General features: G+C 43.2%; 1 protein-coding gene across 2 annotated transcripts in view; it reads left to right on the top strand.

The window, feature by feature from the left end:
- Window positions 1–11,089: 11,089 nt before the first annotated feature.
- LOC129203569 (ubiquitin-conjugating enzyme E2 E2) overlaps window positions 11,090–19,995 on the top strand; it is a 215,989-nt gene continuing 207,083 nt past the window's right edge. Inside the window, exons 1-2 of one of the 2 annotated variants that reach the window (XM_054818251.1) lie at window positions 11,090–11,392; window positions 15,885–16,068. In XM_054818251.1, the coding sequence (XP_054674226.1) occupies window positions 15,893–16,068 (176 nt within the window). In that variant the 5' untranslated portion in view covers window positions 11,090–11,392; window positions 15,885–15,892. Of the gene's footprint in view, window positions 11,393–15,879; window positions 16,069–19,995 lie in introns of both variants that reach the window. The other variant, XM_054818249.1, reaches the window with a different exon arrangement.

Here is a 19,995-nt window from a genome sequence, read left to right as displayed (position 1 = left end):
AAGACAAAGGTACAGAAATGTGTGAAAAGACAATGGGGGACTTAAACAGAATTAGACTGTGAGATGCTCTTATTACTCACCATAGCTTTTTTCTCCTTAGTACAGCTCTTCTCCACTTGCTGTACGGGCCTTTTCCTTTGCTTTAGTTTTGTGGTTTTTAAAGCTTAAAATACTCAGCTCCATCAGTTTTTTCAAGGTAGTTAATGAAAGAGAACTTCATTCCAGATGCCAAAATCTGTTTGCTACTAAATAAATAAATGAATAAGGCCATAAGCTGACAGACAAGTCAAATTTATAATACATTATCATCTGTTCACTGAAGGGATAGAAGGGATAAAATAGTTTACTCATGCAAAGACGCATTTTGCCTTGGCTCACATTTTAAAGCAACATCATGTGGAAAGCAGGTGTTATATGGAGTTGCTCTAACAGTCACACTGACTGCAGAAGGCCAGCTACGAAAGCAATCCCTGTCTTCAAACAATGAAGTGTGAAGCGTTGCAAGAAAGCACAAGGGAGTGAGATGGGGCTGTGGCTTTGCTACAGGGGCAACTCTGTGAAAAGTCCTCTGAAGCAGACAGCAAGCTACCTGGTGCTTTGTGGACCTGGAAAATTTAAAAGAGACTGTGAGCAAAAGAGGAAGGTTTTGCTGAGGCATGTGCCCTCCCAGGGTGCTCTTGGTACCGTGAGGCTCTACAACAGTATGTGGCTTTAGAACACAAACTGGCAGAAGTGAGGTTTGAACACAGATTTCAAAAACTACTGGATTGATACGAAAGACTGGCAATAAAAAGAAAACAGAAATAGGCTTCATCTGAAACACTGAGGTATCCACTATGGACAAAGGTGGCAGCCCTGTACATGGGACCTGCCAGGCACTCATGCAAAAGGGTGGTATCTGACAAGCGAAACATATTTGTTGACTGATAATTGTTTTGAAATGTATCTTTTCCATAATAACTTTTTCCATCAGTAAAGAGTAAAGTTGGCTGGTTGTTCATTAATTCTATGTTTGTCCCTGAGATTCAAGGCTAGGTGCTGATCTAAACTGAGACCCCCCCTGGGATAACACATCAGGGCATGCAGCCATAAATCTTTGCTATGAGCAGTGGGGAACACAGGTCCCAGACTTGATCCCACCTAAAAGAAATATGATAGCTAAAGTATCACATTGCGGTAAATGGTGGCAAACTAAACTGAAGGGGTTGAAGTGCTGTTGGCTGCTCTCCTCCCAGGAATCCTTACAGAGGTTACCAGACTTCTCCCAGAGGTTGCCACCTCCTAACAGGGGGAAGCTGAACAGCTCATGAATCAGCTCTAAACCACTGCAGCTTACAGCTTGGCCTATTAAGGTAAACCAACATTGATTTTGGTTTATGCTAAACTGTAAGGTTCGGGAGCTGATTCACGAGCCATCCAGCCACCCCTGCCACAGGGCAGATGCCTCTGGAAGACGGCAGGGTTGGGGGCATTAATTGCTTCAGCAGCTGAATTTTAAACTGCCATTAGCTGTGTGCCAATATGTTTATGGGGAGTTCCCTGCAGAGAAGACCACAAAAAACCCAACCAAAGTTACAGTCTAGCCTGAAACTGCGATAATAATCATTTGTAGCTTACTTAGGATCCCTGTCTTCCCACATCACTTTTAAAACTGTATATTGTTGCTGCTACCAAGAATACAGCTGCAATCTGAGATCTCGGATGTATGTTTCCTTCTATTCCTGGAGTAAAAAACGGTACCACAATTCACCTTTACAGCTATGCTGTGGAAAATGAAAGCTCTTGTAGTATTCATTGATGCCTTCAAGAGTTATATTAATATTTTGCATCTTGACCTGAAGGACTCATAAATCTATACAAATATCTGGGGGTCTGAGCTTTTCAACACCCATGTGACTATTACGTATATTTTGTGAAAGAGAAACTGAGGAAAAGTTACTCAGTTTGTGTAGCTACACAAGTCATCTTAGCTCTCCTTACTTTATATCCCAAGTCTTACCAGAAAAGACCATTCTTCCTCCAAGACACTCATAACGAAATCTGAAATCACATGAAACTAGGCTGGTTTAGAGCTTCAGTGTAAGTTTAAAACTTAGCCCTTTTTTTAGAAAAAGCCTTACTATGACATTGATGAACTTTTGAATTAAGCTAGATACTGTTTTGAGCAAACTTGCCTATAGATCTGGTTTGGTGACCAAACTATGTAAAGTACATGAAACCAGATCACCCAAGCTTTGATGCTTCTTAGTCAGTTTTTGTTTGCATTTTGAGTTTCAGACCAAAGCCACAGTTGCGGGAATGAACTGTTATGAATTAGAATAAAGAAAATGCTTATGTGAAGTTCTCCCTAAAGAAACACACAGACTTTTGCACAGTTCTCTATTTTCCCTACAAAATTAAACTGTGCTTTAAGCCTTGCTTCAGAAATAAAGTAAAACTAAATTCTCCTGTCAGAGGGCTTACCCTTGTTAGAGTTTCAAAAAAGAGATCCATTTTAAGGACCACATTCCCTATGGTACATTCAGGACCACTTTATTAAAATACATACATGGCAAATAATGTATGGCATCAATAAAAAGGTTTTATAGTGGCAATTAGGATTTGATCCAAAGTCCATTAATGTCAATGGGAATGTTTCCCTTGATTTCAAAGGAGTTTGAAGTAGGTCCGCATGAAAAAAGACATACGCCCATTTCTAGGCCTATCCTAGTCCACCCAGGTGAGAGGAAACCTGCGTATGTTTCACATGCCTCCCTTACCTTCTGGGCTCTTGCCAATGGATTTTTAATTACCAGTAATGGCCAGACCATTATATTTAAATTGCCAGCCAATTTCTGGTCCATTGTTTCAGATCTGTGGGCTCTGCAAGCAGATGCTGAGGCAGCTGTGCAGCTCACAGCTTCCATGGCATTTCACCTCATGGGAGATGTAGCAGAGCAAAGCATTTAGGTGGCATCCCCCACAACTGGGAACTCTGGTCTGGTAACACAGTGCAACCCAAGCTGCCGGCACGCAGGAGTGAAAAGCTGTCGTTGAAACTCTTCCAAAACCAAATTATATCTTCCATTGTCTCAAAGGAATAATAAACCCTGGCTGGCTGATGGTGGAATATAATAATCATCTAGCTGAATTAGTGGGCATTCCTGGGAGTGACTGATTTCTGCTTTTCCCAAACAGGGTTTTTTTTTTTCCAAGATAATAGATCTTATCTGAAAAACAGTATTTCTCTACATGAGAACTAAAGTTAAGAAATTTAGAAATGGTGATACTCAGAATTATACTCCTTGTGTGTTCATAGTAAAAATAAAATGCTCTTTAGCAAAAATATATGGCTGTTGAAAGTGGTTTCCACTGACATAGTGTCAGGGCCCTGGGGGCACTCACCAGCCTGACTGTCCTTGTCTGGCCTCCCCTGGGGATGGCCCCACCCTCCCCCAGCCCCCCCCAGGCCATTAGCCCGTGCCCCAGCCATGCCCCAGCAGGATCAGTCTCCAGCTGTCACCTTGTCATGTCACCGAGGAATTTAACACCTATGCATGATCCTGACAACGATGAACCATAAGCTAAGGATCCTGCTATCTTGCCTGCGGATGTTGGCCTAGCAGAGCAAGCACTCCCACCTTCACCAAAGCAGAAGCAGAAGCACTTCATCAAATGTGAAGCAGTTAGATCTTTCACTGAGGATGTCAGAGACATGGGCAAAAAACACCTGTTTTCCTGAATGGACACATTATCTGGGGTTGCTGCCTTGAAAACAGGCAATGGCATAGGAAGGGGACAGGGGACTTAATCTCTCTTGCTAGTGCTTTTCCATTTTGAATGGGATCATTAAATATTAAAAGAGTGAAAGATCAAAAGACAGAGAATGACTTGTAGCCTGTTTGTTAGGCCTCTCACATTTGCAGTTACAATCCAGAGTAGATGTAGGTATTTTTAAGAGAGGAGAAGAGATGCAATGAGAGAGAACAAATAAGCCAAGCACCATAATGCTGTAGTGGTTAGGACACACTTCTGGGAGTTAAAAACTGTGCGGTTTTGTCCTTTCAGTCAGCAGACAGAATTAAATTTCCATTTCCCACATCATCAGTGATGCCTTCATCACCAGAAGGTTGAATGGGCAAGGGTCTTCTGCTAGATCCAGGAGATGGATCCAGGAACCCTGTAGCCAGAAGCCCCAGTGAGACACAGGTACTTGTATTTGTGGGAGACACTGTGCTGGTGTCATCTCTCTCCTTGCCACTTTCTAATGACTAGGTTAAGTGGCTCACTAACTACTCAGCCAAACATTTGTGGACCTCCACTGTCTAAATATCTAGTTCTGCTAATGTATTTCACTTGAAATGTATAGCCTTCCCTGAGAATTGTGAACTTCACTAGCCAATACTGCATCATCAATAGTTAGAAATTGCAACAGACGTGCCAAATTGCCTTTGTGGGCCCAGTCCTCAGCTATGCCGTGGGTTCCAGTTCAAAGAACTCTGCCGAACACAAGAAATCGAGACAAAGAAACATTTCAAAGAGAAACTATGCACTGGATTCTCTAATTACTTTCCACTTTTCCAAATTAACTGTAAAATGCAAGAAACATCCACTTTGCAGAGGTAGAAATGGCTATGTAAGATGCAGAGCTGGTCAAAATAAGGGTCTACTTGGACTAAAACGCAGTAATAAATATAGTTAGGTAGGCTCTGAACTTAGTTATAAGGTTAAGCAAAATTCCTTAAAACACTCATTATGGTAGGATTGCGATGTCCAAGAGCTTACTTGTGCTGCTCAGGGCTCTGAACTGTGGTAAGGATACTCAGGAAAAAAGCCTACTTACTTAGGAAGTAGACATGTGTTCCTCTGCTGTGCCTTGCAGCTTTTTTAAATTAAGCGTATGCCTCACCTGTGTCCTCCTCACTGCCTCCCCATGACTTTGCAGCCTCAGGAACAGTTCCAACGTGTTTAAGAGAGCGTGTCCCTTCCCTGAAGTTGCTGCTTCCACTGCTTGACTGCTTCATTTCAGGTAGGTGAGGAAGATGAGCACTATCTGTTCTGTTTCTTGCTCCCTGAGGTTCTGCAGAAGGAGCTCAGGGAAGAGCAGACAGTTACCACCAAGGATGAGACAAAAGATGTTTGGTTTTTTCTTCCTCTGTTTGCCCTTGGACTTAGCCACCGGTAGCTGCTGCATTGGCACTAGTTGGGTATACGGCTCCATAAAGCAGAAGGGATAATTTAGGTTTATCAAACTGCAGACATTCCCCTTTATCCCTTCCAAGTATAGCCCAAACCAGGCTCTTTGGCCAGGATCTTTAGGAAAGAAGTGCAAAACACGACTAGTCTGACTTATTGCTGCAGGGGACTTCCATTTCACTGGGGGAATCCCCTGCAGAGAACATGTGGGTAATTTCCACTCTGTACAAGGCAGACAATCTGCTTCAGAGTGGTTGTAGTCCCCTGGGTGCCTGAAATATATTTGGTCATTCATACTGAAAGGACTGAAGAAGCCTGCTGTACGGAGTTTGGTTTGCTGTGGTGGATGCACTAGCCTACTCCTTAAGCATGCATTAATCATACAGTAGCCATAGAGGTTATTAGCATGCATTCTTCTGGAACCTTAACTTTATTAAAAGGGAACATGAGTGCTCAGGGCTTCTCTTTCTGTGGAAAACTGTAACTTTCCTTACAGAACCACAAGAGATCCTCAGAATTTTACCCATCTTTAATCAGAAAACCAAGCTCTGATCCTGTGAATTAAGATGTTATGAAACTAACAGAAAATAATAGGAATGTGGAGGTGCTGAAGAGCATGTGGAAGTAACACCTAAAAAACCCCAATTTTCTTTTCTAACCCATCTTCACTTCTCAACATTCTCTCCCACGTCTGGTGATGAATTAAGACAGGCAATGCAGGGAATTCTTCCAGTTACAGGTCACTGCATTACAATAGCTTTGGAAATAAAGATTTTTCCCTTCAGTACATACAAGATGAGATTTTTAAAGCAGCGGTTTAGTCTAGGATTCAGCTGTTAACGATTTCTGTCTAGAAACTATCAGAGAATTATCCAGTGCAATTATCTTAAGTTGGGCTCTAAACCAGCACACAGAAACAAACCTCTATTCTGGACTCAAAGCAGTGATTTATTCCCTATCTTATAGAAAAAGCCAGGCTTTCATTAAGGACACGGAAGCAAGTTATTACCTCCTTCCCACCCATCCCTAATATGTTTTATCTTTATTCTTTACAATCCTGGATAGCAAAGCAGCTGAGAGCCATGAGGACCTCTGATGCCACATGGTTATTGTCCCAGTTGTTTCTTCTGGTTCCAGCTGAATGATAGTGGGAGCTGTTCTGCTTCTGAGCAAAGGGGAGGAGGAGGAGCTGCAAATTTTGGGGGTTTTTTTAGGTTAGAGTGAAAGAGATCTTAAAAGTGGTTTGCCTCACAACTTACAACTCTCTTCATATTTAATGGCTTGAAAAGATTAGGGTGAATACATTCTAATGATTTGGGGGTTTACACTATTGTAGAGCAAATACAGTAGTCAGGCTAGTAATAACTTGTCTCTGTGCCCACACAATCATTTTACTTCAAAACGCCATGAAAATACTTTAAACAGATTTCTGTCAAGGCACTATTTGAATAATAGGCTTACCCAGTGTTCAGGATTCAATCATGTTTTCCTTGATATAGTATGTCATTTTTTAAGGGAGGAGGACATACGCAATTAGCTGAAAACTCTAATGAAATTTCTGCTGCAGATACCTTTCTTGCTACTCCACTTCATTCTACATGCTGATAGCTGGAAAACAAAATGAAGAATCCTGATCTCTGAATCACTCAAATGCTGTGTCTTCAGACACAGCTGATGCTTCAGAGATCAGGGTACCTGTGAATTTCAGTTTACATTTGCCACCATACAGAGTGGGATTCACCCAAGTGGCAACAAAAGCAAAGCAAGATTATAAGGAAAGAAAAAATAAATTAGATACAGTGTGAGAATAAACTATCTACAAATGGGAGAAAAAGAATTATCAGAGAGGGAAAAAGAATAGAGAACAGGACAGATTCTCTGGACTATCCTTACGGCCTTGTGCCATCACAGGAGTATAAGGAAAGCCAGCTATGGGAGAGGAATTCCATACCAGCAAAAAGCTACTGCAGAGGCTCGTGCCATTCTGTGTCACCGCCTCAGCTTGGGATGGAGGACAAGACTGGGAAGCAGAGGGCCTGCAGCTGAGAGCTGCCTGCTATCTGCTCTCTGAACAGCCCCATGGGGCCCAACTCTCAGCGGGGGAGACATGGGGGGAGTGACACGTGCTGGGATAGCTCCTGTGGAGCTGAAAAGTGGAATCAGGTAAAGAATGGAGGGACCTTTGTCCCCATTCCCCCAATCCTCTGCTGATAATAGTTGAGATGGATGAAATGATCTGGCTCATTAGGATTTGGCTGAAAGAGATTGATAGAACAACAGGGTGCCCCATGGACCACTGAATACTTCCGTCTCACTTTTTAATATAAAATATTAAAGTTTTGAAAGTGAGAGATACTGTTGTTTTCAGCTGTATCACAGCTGAAGCAATTCCTCATCTTTTCTCCACCTCAGAAAACCAATCCCTTTTTATCAGCTACAACTTGACGGCAATGTTCATTTAACAACTTAAATAGCAATATTATAACGAAATGTCCTTTTAAATGGGAATGAACAATAATTCATAAATAGAAATGCAGAAGAAACCTCAAAGTTGCATTTTCCTATTTCTTATTTTGACGTGTAACAATAATATATAATTTAATTTACCTGGGTTTTAACTGAACAGAAATGGATAAAACTTCCCATAAATGAGATCTCAGTACAGCTAAGTAAGTCTAAAAATCTAAATTGATCCAATACTTCTTTAAATTAAAGACTCTTAAATGGAAACTTGGCTCATGTTTCTCCAGCCTCATGGATTTTGATTGACACATCTGTCCTCATAACAGACACTCTAAATCAAGAGGCCTTAACAGAAGCGTCCTTAGCTGTAACAGTTTTAAAGCATGACTGTCTGTGCCAGGTGAGTTGAACTCCAGTGTGTCTCTCTGAGGAAGCTGCAAGCTTCTGTGAGAGTAAAGAACTCAGGTTGTTTTGGATGCATCCGGTGCTGTAAATAGCGTCAGTTTTTAGAAACCACATAAAACTAAGAAGGAAAAAAAAAAAAAAGGTGTGTGTGCCTTAGCACTCCAGCATGGGTGAAATCTAACACTGGAGTATTGTCACTCACTTCAAAAGGGCCAGGATTTCACCCTGTATGATCCAAACTTACAAAAGTCTTCCAAAGGATTTTGAATAATACAATATTATGCAACCTTTAACATCCAAGGGCCAAACACATTATTTCGAAAGGTCAAAAGGATAAAACTGGGAGCAGTTGACTACCCTGCCCTACTCTCTTTACATTGCATAGGTAGGGCTCATTCAAAACCTTCACTTTTAAAATCCCAGGGCACACCTCAGTATGCATGTTCTATTCATAAGGCGGTACAAACCTTCTCCCCAGTTCAGTTGTCCTTAACTTAAGCCCTACCATTTAGGGCTTTGGGCCAGAGGTTACACACCAAAAGAAAAATCAGGGCCTGACTCTCGATGACTCAAACTCTTCACTCGGTGCTGGAACACTTTAGCGCTCCCTTAATTTTTTTTGGCACTGGGAATTTATGACCCAGATTCTGGGACACTGTACAGCCCCATCCTAGCCCTGTCTGAATTAGGCTATTCACTGAGCTTCCTTCTCTGTGCTTCCTGCGGATCCTAGCAGAAAAGAACTATAATGAAGCACACCGAACTGTCACTGAAGTAAAGTCCTGATACGGGCTGAGGAGTTTCAATAGTCGGGGTATTCGAACAGGAAAATTTATGCCTCCTTTAAGGCACCTTTAAGCAATCAGAGCAACATTAAGGAAATACAGTAGAAGGCTCATTTAGAAGTGAATTTCATTGCTTCCTGGATGGTTTTCAGGAGGTCTGTTATGGAATAACTGAAAGGAGAAGACATGACTTAAGTGATTTTAGAAAAGGGGACCGTGATGTCAGGAACGTGCTATACAGCCAGCAGCCTTTCAGCATGATGAGAAGCACTACCTGCAGATTTGTACTCTTTAAAGGATTTTTATGCATCGTATCCTGTTAATTACTTAGTTATTTGTCCTTGTGAGAAGTCAATGCAAACTAGCAGATAGAAAACCACCTAAATGACATTAGGAGCTTTTCTCCATGAGTTCATCAGATACAGGAAAATACCATGTAAACGCACACAAAAGAGGAAGAACTAGCTGACTGCAGTATTTTTAAGTTTAGGCGAAAATGTCATTGGGATTATTTAACAAATAAACACAAAAAACCAAGTTATTTCAAAACAATTACTCAACAAAGAAAAGGATTAATTTTATGTACAGGGAAACTGCAAAAATCACTTCTGTTGTCTGGATATAACATGAGAGCAGGTGCCAATAATGTTTCTAATCCTTAAATGTCTCAGCAGTGCTTCAAGTTCTCAATTTCTGTATGTTTGGTAGCATGGACTCCACCTACATCATAACCATGAGTCAGAAAAACTACAATACTTCACAGCTCAAGCAGGGAGAAACTTTTCCTTGTACATGTTGAATGGCAAGAACACATTTTGGTTTTTAGTTCTCTTTAGTTATGAAAAGGGGGGAAATATTTTGACTTGCCATTACCTCTTTACCTGTGTGTGGTATATTTCCCTGTTAGATGAAGAAAGGTTTGAGTTGATAAAAGTTTTCATAATGTAGCCAATTGTCAACTGCATGTTATGTAAAGATTAAAGCAGCAGCGTCAGCACAGGGACAGAAGTATCGCAGGCCAACACAGCCAGTTACCTGACAGCCAGTTCTAGTAGAGGTTTGCTTTGTCCCAGGTTAATGTTATTAATACTAAATATGTAACATTTAACTGTATGGCTCTTGTCTTGGCCTCACCCATTCCTTATTGCGATGCTTGCCACGGAGGTAATGCCTACTTGCGTGGGAGGTGAGATTCATTTACCTGACTACAATCACGCTACAGCGCCTATCTCCAACTGGGATGCTGTACGTCATCCGATGTTGTTAGTGGCCGGGGGCTGTTTGTGCCATCAAGCTGTGCTAATGCGACGCAGTAACCTTGCGGTCGAAACTACCACGATAAACACAAAAGTATGACCATAAAGTACCGGCCTCGGCCCTCTCTCCGCGCTGGAGAAGGCACCGAGCCCCCTCGCACCACCCCTCGCAGGTAACACGTCCTCCCCGCCGCCGGCAGCCGCCCGGACCCTTCGCTCCCCCAGAGGCACCCGGCCTGTCTCCCTCCGGCTGCTCCGTCAGGCGGAGAGACGCGGTGGCTTCGCGGAGACAAAGGCCGCGGGGAGGTGCGGGCAGCGGGGCCGGCGGGATCGCGGGGGGGAGGAAGGGGGGGCGGAGGAGGGGGGCGACCGGCGGAGGGAACAAAGAAGCAGAAAAAGCCGAGAAGAGCAAAGAAAGTTGATAACGGCCCCCGCGCGCCTCTGCCGCCGCCCCCTTGCCCTGTCCCGGCCTGCCCGGCCGCCCCTCGCCGCCGCCGGCACCCCGGACTTTCGCGGGGCGGGGGGGGCCCTGGCGCAGCCGTGAAGCCGCGGTAGCCTGGGAAGAAGGCCGGGTACCCAAGCCTCCACCCCCTTGCGCAGCCCCACGGCCACCCGACCCCCGACTGGAGCTCCCGACTCCCCGCTCCCCCATCCCCTCACGCCTCCTTCCTACTCGGCCCCGCTGACCCCGCCCAGCCCCCGCCCCCCCACCCCCCCGCGCTTCCCTTTAACGCGCGCTCCCGCCTGCGGCTCTTCCCCCTCCCCGCGGCCCGGCGGCGCGCGGCCTCCAACGGCCCCCGCGGGCGCGCGCCCGCGCCCCCTCCCCTCCGCCCCCCTCCGCCCGCCTGTCACTTTCCCCCCCTCCCCCCCCCCGCCTCGTCGCCGAAAGCGCGCGCGCGCCCCCGCCCATCCCGCCCCTCCCTTGGCGGACCGCGAGCGCCCGGGCTAATTGGCTGGCGGGGGCGCGCGCGGCGCCGGCCGTGCGGTCGGGGGCGCGCGCGCGCGGAGGCGGCGGCGGGGGCGCGCGCGCGCGCGCGGCAGCGGCTTCACTTCTCTTCGGGCAGCGGGGGCAGGAGCGGCGGCGGCGGGAGAAGCAGCAGCGGCCGCCGCTGCTGCTCGGGGAAAGAAAGAAGAGGGCGAGGAGCGCGGGGGAGCAGCGGGCTCATGGCTCAGTGAGCGGCTGCAGCCCCTTCCAAGCCCCGCGCCCGGCCGGAGTCGGGGCGACCGCGTCGGATTGTCCCGCAGCCTGTGCCCGGCACCAGCGAGAAAGAGAGAGAGAGAGGGAGAGAGACCTGCGCTCGCCTGCAGGTAGCAGCTGTCCCCTTCTGCGCGCCCCGTCACTCCCGAGGTGCAGCTCTGCCCCGGCTTAGGTCCCCGTCTGCCACCCCTCCCCCCGCCTGGCCCCCCACCCCCCCCCGCCATCCCTCTCTCACGGCGGCCCCCCCACCCGTTTAACCGCGACCCTCGGTCTCTGCCTTCATCTCCCCTCCCCCCTCCGCATCCCCCCGGCGCTGCCTGGTACCCCCTTCCCCCACCTTGTCATCCCCGGCCGTGCCCTTTCTTAGCAACAGTCCCGTCCGCCCCCCCATCGCCCCCCGCCCCCCCGGCATCTTTGCCACCGCTCCCCGCCCCCCCCCCCCCCCCCCGGCTCCATCCATCCTCCGGTCATCGCTCCAGCCTCCATTGCTGCTCAGCACCCCCGCACCCCTTCAGCAACTCTTCCGTGCCCATTTGTCCTGCCTGCTTGCCCCGCTGCGGGCGGGAGCAGCGGCCACCCCCGCTCCCCCATCCCCGCCCCATCCCCGCTCCGCGCCGATCGCGTGGTCCCCGCCGCACTCGCTTGGGTCTCTCCGGCGCCGGCGGTACCCCCTGCCCCCCCTCCCCCCCCATGCCCGAGCCTCCCGGGGTACGCCATCCCTACACCCCCCGCCGCAGCGGTGGCATCCCCGGGCCAGAGCCCCTCGGGAGGGACATTTCCCCCCTCCCCCCCCGGGGCGCCCCGAGGAGCCCCCGCAGCCCAACCCCCTCCCTTCCCTCATGTGCCCCCGGCGTCTTCCTCTCGCAGTCTCCTCCTCCTCTCACCGGCTGTCTCCTACTTCTCACCCCGGCCCGGCCGCCGCCTGCCCGGCCGGCGGGGTGCGTGTGGCGTTTGGGGGTGCCCCTCCCCCGCGATGCCGCACGTTGGGTCTCCCCGACGGGTGGGGAGAGACGAGTGAGTCGCGTGTGTGCCCACCCGCGGCGGTGGGGCCGTGGGATCCCGGGGCTGCCGTCCCGTCCCTCCGGGTGCCCCTCTCAGAGGTGGACCCTGGCCGGGCCAGAAACGGGGCTCCTTGTGCGTCCCCTCCTGTCATGTTTTGGTCCTTTTGCCCTTTACGATTTATAATGAAGATGAAGTAAGGCGGCTGTTGCTGTTGCTGCTCTTCGTGGACCCTGCAGAAATATTCAATTTATCTTGGCTTATAGGAAATTAAGACCGCTTTAGAAAGACATCATCACTAGCTCTGCCGCCCTTGGGACCCATCTGCACATTGTCAGGATCTCTCTGTCCCTGACTGCTGGTTTTGGTTTTTTTTGGGGGAGGGTGGTGGTGGGTTTTTTTTTTTTATTGTGGTTTGATTTTGGTTTGGGTTTTTTTTTTTTTCCATTTGAGGAGGGAGAGGAAGGTGCCAGTGGATATATACGACAGAAGCAGGATCTTTTGGACACTCTTCACTTAGAATTGATAGCTGCACTTACACTTGTAATCTGTGTCTCTGCTGAATCATCTCACATTAAGGGAGAGACTTTTAAGTCCCCTTTCACTCCTTCCCCTGTCCCCCCTGCTCATTTTTCTCCGCACAACAGCAGGGAGGTTAGCAACCCTCATCTGAATGTAGAATAGCCTGGCAGCCGGGAACCTGGACATTGCGTGTCTTTCCTCTCACTCTGTGTGACAGTTGCAAACACATTTATGGCTGTCCAGATTCAAGGAGTATCTTGCGTTTCTCTGTGTTCGTGGCAGTGAAATGTTTTCCTTACAGTGTCATCCCCTCCGTTGCTTTATTTTTCCATTCTCTTATTTGTTCATGTGTTTGTTTGTCTTGTAAGTTTGACCACATTTGAAGTGTCTGACTTCAGGCCCTTTAAAACACACTTTTACCGCAATATTGAGCATCCCTTGAACTATGCAAAATTCCTAAAATTGCAGATATCATGAGGAGAGGGCATGGAAAGAACTGCCTGGATGTCAGAAAGGGGAACAGAGAGAGAAGGAGAGAGGAAAAAAACCCCAAGAAACTAGCCAGACATCAAATGACAGATTTAAGCATTTTCCTGTTGTAAATGCTGGCATTACATGTTACAGTAATTATATGCTCTGGGCTACTGTTACAGTGTTTGTCTGCTGGATAGTAACCTGAACTTAAGAAGTGAATACAGTTGTTTTTGGATAATAGTAATATTTATAGCCAAGATTATTCTCAGCAGATGTCCTATGCATATAGGCTTTACTAAATATGCTTTCAACTTTCTGGCCTGCAATGTTAAAGCCTATGTACATTGTGAAGATAATTTTTCTCTTTAAAGTTAGATGTATTAAGCAAAGATCAGAACTAAAATCTAGAGTGAATAAAGGCCATCGAAAGTGTTATAAAAAAGATGAGATTGTATTTTAGCTGTATGTAGAAGCAAAGAAAATGACTACCTACTATCAAAATTGCATTAGTTATTAAGTGCATATTTTGACTTGTCAGAATATGATACTTTTGTGTTTTATTACCTTTAAATCTTCTGTTTCTTTTATCTTAAAATCTGACAGCCAGGATGTAAATATCTAAACATTAACCTGTGTAAATATGTGAATTATGTTAAATATAATGTTGTAGCTGTACCATAGGAAAAATTGTTCTCTAAGAACGAGCAATTTTTGTATTTTAATTTTAGGACTCAAACTATGCATTATTTAAGTTACTTCAATAGCAGGCTAGGTGTTGTGTTTTTGTATAAATTTATATATGTAAATATATTTATAAAATATTCTTTTCCATGATAAAATCCAAAATGTAGCTTAAGCTGATTAAGAGAGACCTAGTCCCATATCTATTACTTGCTATTTCTTTTAGCATTCAAACATTTTGAAGGGATGCCATACTTTTAGATTTCCTTTTCAGTATAGCTTCATAAATTAGACAAAAAAGATTTAATTCCTCCTGAAATTAGTTGAATTGTGTCAATAATGCCAGAATAGATTAGTTCTTCCACTCCACGGTGTGTACCGTTTGATAGAATTAGATCTTGGTAAGGCTTTTGCAGAATAGGAGTAAATTTATTTTCTTACATGCAGCTATAACTAGAACACTTAACGGCCTTTTTAAAAAGCGTCCTTTTCAACATAACCCTGTTGGCATTGATGTTTCTTTACTTTGCCTTTGCTGTCTCTTTCTATAAGTATGTGCAGGGAGATGAACTTTGCTTAATCCACTGAATGAGCATGGTTGAATCTGAGCTGCAATCTCATTATTCTCCCTTGAGAGAGTATTAAAACATATAATAGTCAAGGTGAATAGTTTTGTTCTTAATTGTGATGGTGTCTGTACATAGGTAAGAGGAAAAGCAAGTCAAAGTTCACAGCAATTTAAAACTCTTTGTGTATGAAAGAGCAAATTCTTGATTCAGACAGATTTGATCGGAAAACCACCCAGATATATGGGGATTGTGTGGGTGTAAGCAAGTAACGTTTGGGCCTGTGTGCTTTGAAGGTGGTTCTTTTATTAAAATCTCTAGAGGAGGATATATAAAATATGTATCTAAACTACAGGTTTGGAGTTAAAGGAAAGACCTTCTGGGTTTGGGGTTTGTTTGGGGGTTTTTTTGTTTGTTGTGGGTTTTTTTTTTTAAATTTTCTAACACTCATTGTCACCACATATGCTAATTCAGTAAGAGTTTTTCATGGACATCTGCCTTTCATTAGAACAGTTTGAGAAGTCATGACAGCTGTAACAGTGGGCTTGTAAGTCCTCATCTGTCGGCATATTGTTAAACTATTTAAAATGAAGAAAGAAATGAAAATAGCTAACTAGTATCAGAAGCATGCAAATAAAGCATTAACTTGACTTCTGAAATATAGAGATTTCTTGTCGCTCGTGTTCTCTGACAGCTTTGTTGCCTCATGTTGCCTGAACAGAATTTGTCAGGAAAAAACTTCCTTATATCCTCTACCAGTGTGCTTACCACTCTAGAAGTGTACCGTTTTAGTAAATACAAACAGTCCTGTGTTAGTGCCTTTTGGTTCTGTGAACGTTTCCATTGAGCATGCCAAGATGTGGATTTTGTAATGTGGAAACCCACATTATAGGCTTGGAGTGAGCCCACAGATTTATTTCATGTGGGATAACAGAAAGTCTTAAGATAGTAATAGCTCTCGGTTTTTAACAAACTATGCTAGATTTCAACTGGTGACATGGTGATGAGATAGCTAACTCATGGTATTGCTAAGCAGCTGAAAAATATCATTCCCAGTGAATGGTATTGTACTTGCAGAATTATGTGCCCTGCTTAACTACAGTAACTTATGGTTTTCATATCTATAAGGGTTTATTATTTATTTGGTATGGGGTTTAAAATGACCAACTCCTGAATGATTGTTAAGGTGCTTATGGCAAAACTCTTCAGTACTAAGATTACTGAAGTACTGTAAGCATTATGTATTAAGACAAAGACATAAATCTCGTGTATTATTTCCTTAAGGCGTGTAAGAAATACTATTGGACAGTTTCTTCTGAAAAACCTAACTTTTGTTGTTTGTTTTTTTTGTTCAGTGCAGCATCTGCCATGTCTACAGAGGGGCAGAGAGTTGATGATAGTCCAAGCACCAGTGGAGGCAGCTCTGATGGAGATCAGCGTGAAGGTGTCCAGCAGGAACAAGAAAGGGAGCAAGTTCAACCCAAGAAAAAAGAGGGCAAAATATCAAGCAAAACAGCTGCTAAACTGTCAACTAGTGCTAAAAGGTACAGTGTTCCTTCTGGCTGTCTATTTTCCTTTCTCTTTTTTTCAGCTGACCGTCAGATGTATGTATGGACTCAGTATATTAATTTTCTTATTGTTTTATTATAACACTGCTATGTCAGCGTAATAGCCTTTTGAGACTGGTCACAATAATGAGACCTGTATGCTTTTTTCCTTTCTTTGACAGATTGGCTCTTTCACATGGCTTTAATAGTAGCTTGCATGATAAAAGCTGACATTTTTTTATTGCTAGTAAAACTCAGACAGTTTTGTAGCCTTATAAAATATATCTCTGTATGTGTATGTATGACTGATGTTGAAACTTGTCAGTGTAACTTACAGTTAATTAACCATAAACATTTCAGACAGTTCAGTAACTCAGCATGTTAGGACTATTGTAATACCTATTGCTGTAAAGTACTGCGTTTCCTTTTCCCAGATGGTCAGGTCAGAAATATTTGAGTGAACAACAAATGCATGTTGGTTTCATTACTTTAAACTGTGGTCTGTTTTAATACCCATTTCTTTTCCTTCTCTTTTCTGCTTGAGAGGAAAGGTGGGTTTATAGAATAACTACTTAAATTATTCTATGCTCTCATGTCAATCTCCAGATAACGATCGTCTTGCTTGGACCAGACAGAAGGAATTTATAGCTTAGTGTTGCTCTATTAGTACACGTAGGGGTGTTAGTCTAGGCAACAGAAATCAAATGGGATTATAGTGATTGAAGTTAAAAAACACTTTTAAAATGATCTGACGAGAGACCAATTCTGCAGACTGACCTGATGCAGAATTCCCAGATCCTGTTTCTTTTCTAATTCAAGGCTGTGTAAACTACAAGAAAAATCGTTGAAGTTGTACCGCTCTGGTGCTGTGGTAAAGCAGAAGCATCAAGGCCCTATTGCCATCATTTATAACATATGCACGATGGATATGTTACGCATGTAGGAGTCCATAGATACCGGTAGATAAGCATGTGTGTACATCCCTTCAGGATTAAAGTCTTTGTCTTGGCTTAATCTGTCCCTTACCATTTCCATACTTTTCTGAAGTCTTTTCTGTCTTTCCAGTGAGGTACTGTCATGCTTTTCTTCTGCTGTAGGCACCTTTCTTAGAGCTAGCCTTTCTTTTTTTCTTCCCTGGTGAAATGCTTTCTGAAGACCCATTCCTGCTATGATACTATTAGGAGATACCTAGTCATATCACTTACAGGATGGCCAGCAAAATTTGCCCATGTTTCCTTTTATGACTCAAAGGGGAAAAAAAAAAAAAGCAGCTTTCACTTCAAACCATGATGTTATTCATGTAGTTAATCCTCACAGCCATTACGGTTTCTGGCCGCCTTCTTTCGTCTGCTTTCTGCTATTGTTATTTTTTTTAAATATTAGGAATACTAAACTAGTCATGACTTTTAAGGTCATAAAAACCAGTTTTTAATATTTTTAGAAAAGAATCTGTGTATTCTGAACTTTGTACAATGCTTAATGTAATAATGCCACAATCCTGACAAGGGCCTGTGGACACTATTCTATTAAAAAATTAATAATGATATGTCAGAAATTGGTCTATTAATCTTAGCTTTGTATCTTCAAAGCTTAGAGCTTTTATCAGCATGCATTTCACAGTGATAAAATTACTTAAACCTTTTAAAGTTTAATCATATCTGCTTATGGTTCTGCTGAAACTAATTATGCCAGTTGCTGACATCAGTACGTTTGCCAGTTAGACTGTAAAGCCAGTTTCACATGTGTACTAATATTGAAGCAAAGCCTTTGATTTTAAAAGCTGAGATGATTTGTAAGAGTTCTGTAGATATGTGCACAATAAATAATATTTTTGAAAAAATTTATTTTAGGAGTGCTGGTTGTTATAGCACTTTATAGAAGGATCACAGCAACATAGTTTTTATAGTAACAGGAATTTTTAATAGTATCATAGTAATTTTTTTCTTTTTTCTTTTTTTTTTTTTTAGTATTCAGTAGTTTGTCACTGTGTTAGAATTGGGATTACATTTCTGTAAGAATTCTTAATCTGGGCAGGTTTTCATATTACAGGTTTTGTTTCTTTGCTTTTTAATTAAAATCAGTAATGCCTCAAAGGAAAATCACAAATTAAAGTAGAGGGTAAAAAGAAGAGGAGTAAAATGAAGGAAAATGGCATAGAGTCCTCAATGTGCGATAAGTATTACAGAAACTATCTGTATAAAATATCTTCATAGTAATGTTACTTTTGTTCATTAGAAATGAAAAAATAGCGCAGGGATAAGGCTATACTCCTTCAATGGGAATGTTGTTCTTGACCAGGTTAAAAAAGTGATCTTTTAAAAATTGAAAAAAAATCTTTTGCGATTTATTGTTTCCTATTCCCTGCCTGTGGCAGGGGGGTTGGAACTAGATGATCTTTGAGGTCCTTTCCAACCCAAACCTATGATTCTATGAAATAAATTGAAGTAATTTAGTTGCCCTAGTGAAAAAAGACTGAATATATGCTTAGCGACTTTTTCCTTTTCTAGTTTTTGGATTCTGTGTGTTTGTATGGCATTACTCTAAAGTCACAATAATCTTAAGTGTTTCACTATGCAATTCGCTCTAACTTCATTACAGTTAAAGGAGTCAACTCTGCTAAAATCAGTAGAAACCCCAAACAACAGAGTGTGCTGTAGTTGCGGCTTTGGTCAAGATTCCTTAATTCCTGCAAGTTAATGTAGAGCTGGATCTAAAGTCACAGACTACAGACTTGATTCTAACCTGAGTTCGGAAGTCATGTTTTCTCGCTTGGAAAGCTTTTTCATGCATATGGAATTGTTGTAGTCACAGTATTTTTGGATTACATTATGATACCTACTGTATATCTTGGATTAGAATGAAGATTTGTGCATCTGTATTTGGAATACTTCTGCTTTTTATTTGTATGTTTATGTAGTCAGATTTAAAAGAATTTTCAGTAGCATTAGGTTTTATATAAATCAAGATTTAGTAGTGTGCTGACTTTTGCTTGTGTAAAAGTAAACTGCTACCATGTCTTATGTATGAATGTACTACTCCCGCAGCTTACTGCTTTCCAAAATGATCTGATTATGGAGGCTCTATGAAACCACTTGAATTCATATTTGAGTAAGATTTTTGGTTTTAAGATATGGAGTTTCTTCTGTTAGCATTGCTGTAGATGGCATCAAGAAGGCAGAATGCCATCACATGCTGTCCTTCTCTGTTAATACTTTTAGGACTAGCTGCTATACAGGTGTAATAGCTTACAGCATATGTCATACAGTGTACCGGTCCTTCAATTTTCCTCACCCAGAGGGCATCTCCTTAAATAGCAACCTTTCTTACCTAACATGTCAGGATTGAGAAACTTGCTGCATATCACAATTACAGTTCAGACACGGAATTGAATTGCTGTCCTTGAAAACAGCAGGCATCTTGTTACCTCTTAAGTAGCAAATCTTAGCATGACCTTTGGATTGAGAGAAGTGTAACTATTCTTGGCTGACATAGTAGCTCAACAAATAAATGTATTGTTTTGCTTGGCTCCTGAAGTTGATAGTTGAAAATCTGTCAACCTTTGTGTCCAGTCCTGGAATTTTTTTTATGAATATCTGTGCCTACAATGAATTGTGAACTTTAAAACTGTAGTTGTAATCTTTTCTTTTCTTGATTGAAAGAAGCTGCAACCTTAAGGAGCAGCAAATAGATGATGGAGTAAATTTGTTTGAAATTCAAGACAATAAAAATGAACTGCTTTTTTTTCCCCTCCCTCTCTCTTTTTTTCCCTCAGAGAAGTTTATCACAGCACTATTTTCAAGGAATCTGAGAACAATACTTAGCATGTTGAATATGACAGCAAAATATACAGTGCTTTTTCTTATAAGAAATATCCTTGTCATTTATTGCGCATCTAGTATGGAGACAAGAATATTTCTTTTCCTT

The sequence above is a fragment of the Grus americana genome, chromosome 2 (assembly GCF_028858705.1).
Source record: "Grus americana isolate bGruAme1 chromosome 2, bGruAme1.mat, whole genome shotgun sequence".
In the NCBI taxonomy this organism is placed as follows: domain Eukaryota; kingdom Metazoa; phylum Chordata; class Aves; order Gruiformes; family Gruidae; genus Grus; species Grus americana.
The sequence above is the reverse complement of the archived record's forward strand: the minus strand, read 5'-3'. Positions and strand labels throughout refer to the sequence as shown.